This window comes from Propithecus coquereli, unplaced genomic scaffold (genome assembly GCF_000956105.1).
Source record: "Propithecus coquereli isolate 6110/MARCELLA unplaced genomic scaffold, Pcoq_1.0 Scaffold70, whole genome shotgun sequence".
Lineage (NCBI taxonomy): Eukaryota > Metazoa > Chordata > Mammalia > Primates > Indriidae > Propithecus > Propithecus coquereli.
The window spans coordinates 5,202,364-5,203,925 of record NW_012153063.1 but is presented as its reverse complement, the minus strand read 5'-3'; the positions used below and the strand labels follow the sequence as shown (position 1 = coordinate 5,203,925).

The 1,562-nt window shown below is 35.3% G+C and overlaps 1 protein-coding gene across 1 annotated transcript in view; it reads right to left on the bottom strand.

Moving 5' to 3' along the window:
* CPS1 (carbamoyl-phosphate synthase 1, mitochondrial) overlaps window positions 1–1,562 on the bottom strand; it is a gene marked incomplete at its 3' end in the record, with an annotated part of 194,188 nt that overhangs the window by 21,266 nt on the left and 171,360 nt on the right. The window contains exon 29 of the mRNA XM_012661215.1: window positions 1,038–1,115. Coding sequence (XP_012516669.1) covers window positions 1,038–1,115 — 78 coding nt within the window. The remainder of the gene's footprint in view (window positions 1–1,037; window positions 1,116–1,562) is intronic.

Here is a 1,562-nt window from a genome sequence, read left to right as displayed (position 1 = left end):
TTCAAGACAGAGAATATCTGAGATATTAAAAAAAAAAAATCACAATACATAATCTTAGAATATTTTGTGCTTTGTATCACTGAAGAGTTTAAAAGAAAACACATGACCACGTTTTAGGGATGCTGTAAATAAAATTCCTGTCTCTTGGGTGGGGGGCTAGAATAAATTATCTCTAAAGGGGGATTCAACTCAAGATTATATGATTCTGTGGCAAAGTAGACACCATTACAATTTAAAAAAAAAAAACAAAAAATCTGTACTGAACTGCTAATCTGTAAGAAAAAAGAAAGGAAAAGAACCTTTAACATCTTCAGTAGTGTTTTGAAGTATTTGCAAAGCAAAAGATGAAGGCTAACTTTTTATCTTTCCTTAAAGCAAATAAAATAGCATGGACTCCCTAAATCATAACTTTCTATTATTTCAAGATAAATCACAAATGCCTTATTAACACAACTAGCAAACTAAAGTAAAACATTCTTCACATTTTTGATTTCTCCCTGAAGTTGGAGGCATTCCTTGTATTAGCAATACAAGATGTGATATGGGAAGCCAATTTTATGTTATTATCCTTATCCAACCTACTCTGATGGGTTTGCCTTTATTAACCCGATAAAAAGTGGGGAGGGTTGGAAATGAAGAAAGCAGAAAAACCAGGGATTCAATTAGGAACTTCAGAAAGAAAAGTATTGGATGTTTTTATAATATCCATTGAAACATGAAAGGAAAACTACAGACAAAAGAAAATGAGAGAAAGTCTATTCAAAAAGAATGATGAGTACAGGATGATAATTAATTTCAAATACCATCAAAGAGGAATCCTAACAGTATGAAACACAGGAAATATGAAACCCATGACACACACTGAATTGTCAAGGAATTTGATTTTTTTTTTTTACTAAGCAGCTTCTCCACTATTATTGGAGACCTGTTTTGTAGAACTCATGAATTCTAACCTGTGAATGTTTCAAGATTGCTAAAGAAAAAAAAAAAAGCTGATGGGAAGGCAGGGATAGGGGAAGTGGGCATAAAGCACTTACCCTTCCATCTTTGCCAACAGCATCCATTTCTACTTCCCGGGCCCCCTCAATAAATTTTGTCAGCACCACTGGGTGCTCCTGTCACCAAGGAAAACAGAGGAGCAGAATATTTAGCTAAAATTATGTGTATAATGTCAAATAACTCACATACCTTAAGAAAATGTAAGGGCAATACTTGCAAAAAAAAACTCAAGGCTAAACATACTACATAAACTCATTAGCCAATCTATGTTGTAAGAACAAGGTCATTCTCTGCCTACACTCAGGCAGGGGGTCTTTCTCCTACTTTGAGTGCTCAGCAAACTGAACATGAGTGCTGAAATCCCCGACATAGGCATCTAAGATATTTAGAGAAAAGAGTGTGCTAAGAAAAAAACGAGCACCACATGTATTTACCATCAAATTGGTATTAACTGAGCAACATATAAGTGCACATATTAGAATAACATCTATTGGATGTCGGGCAGGGGGGAGGGGGGAGGGGAGAAGAGAGGATGGGTATATGCATACACAAAGAGTGCAATG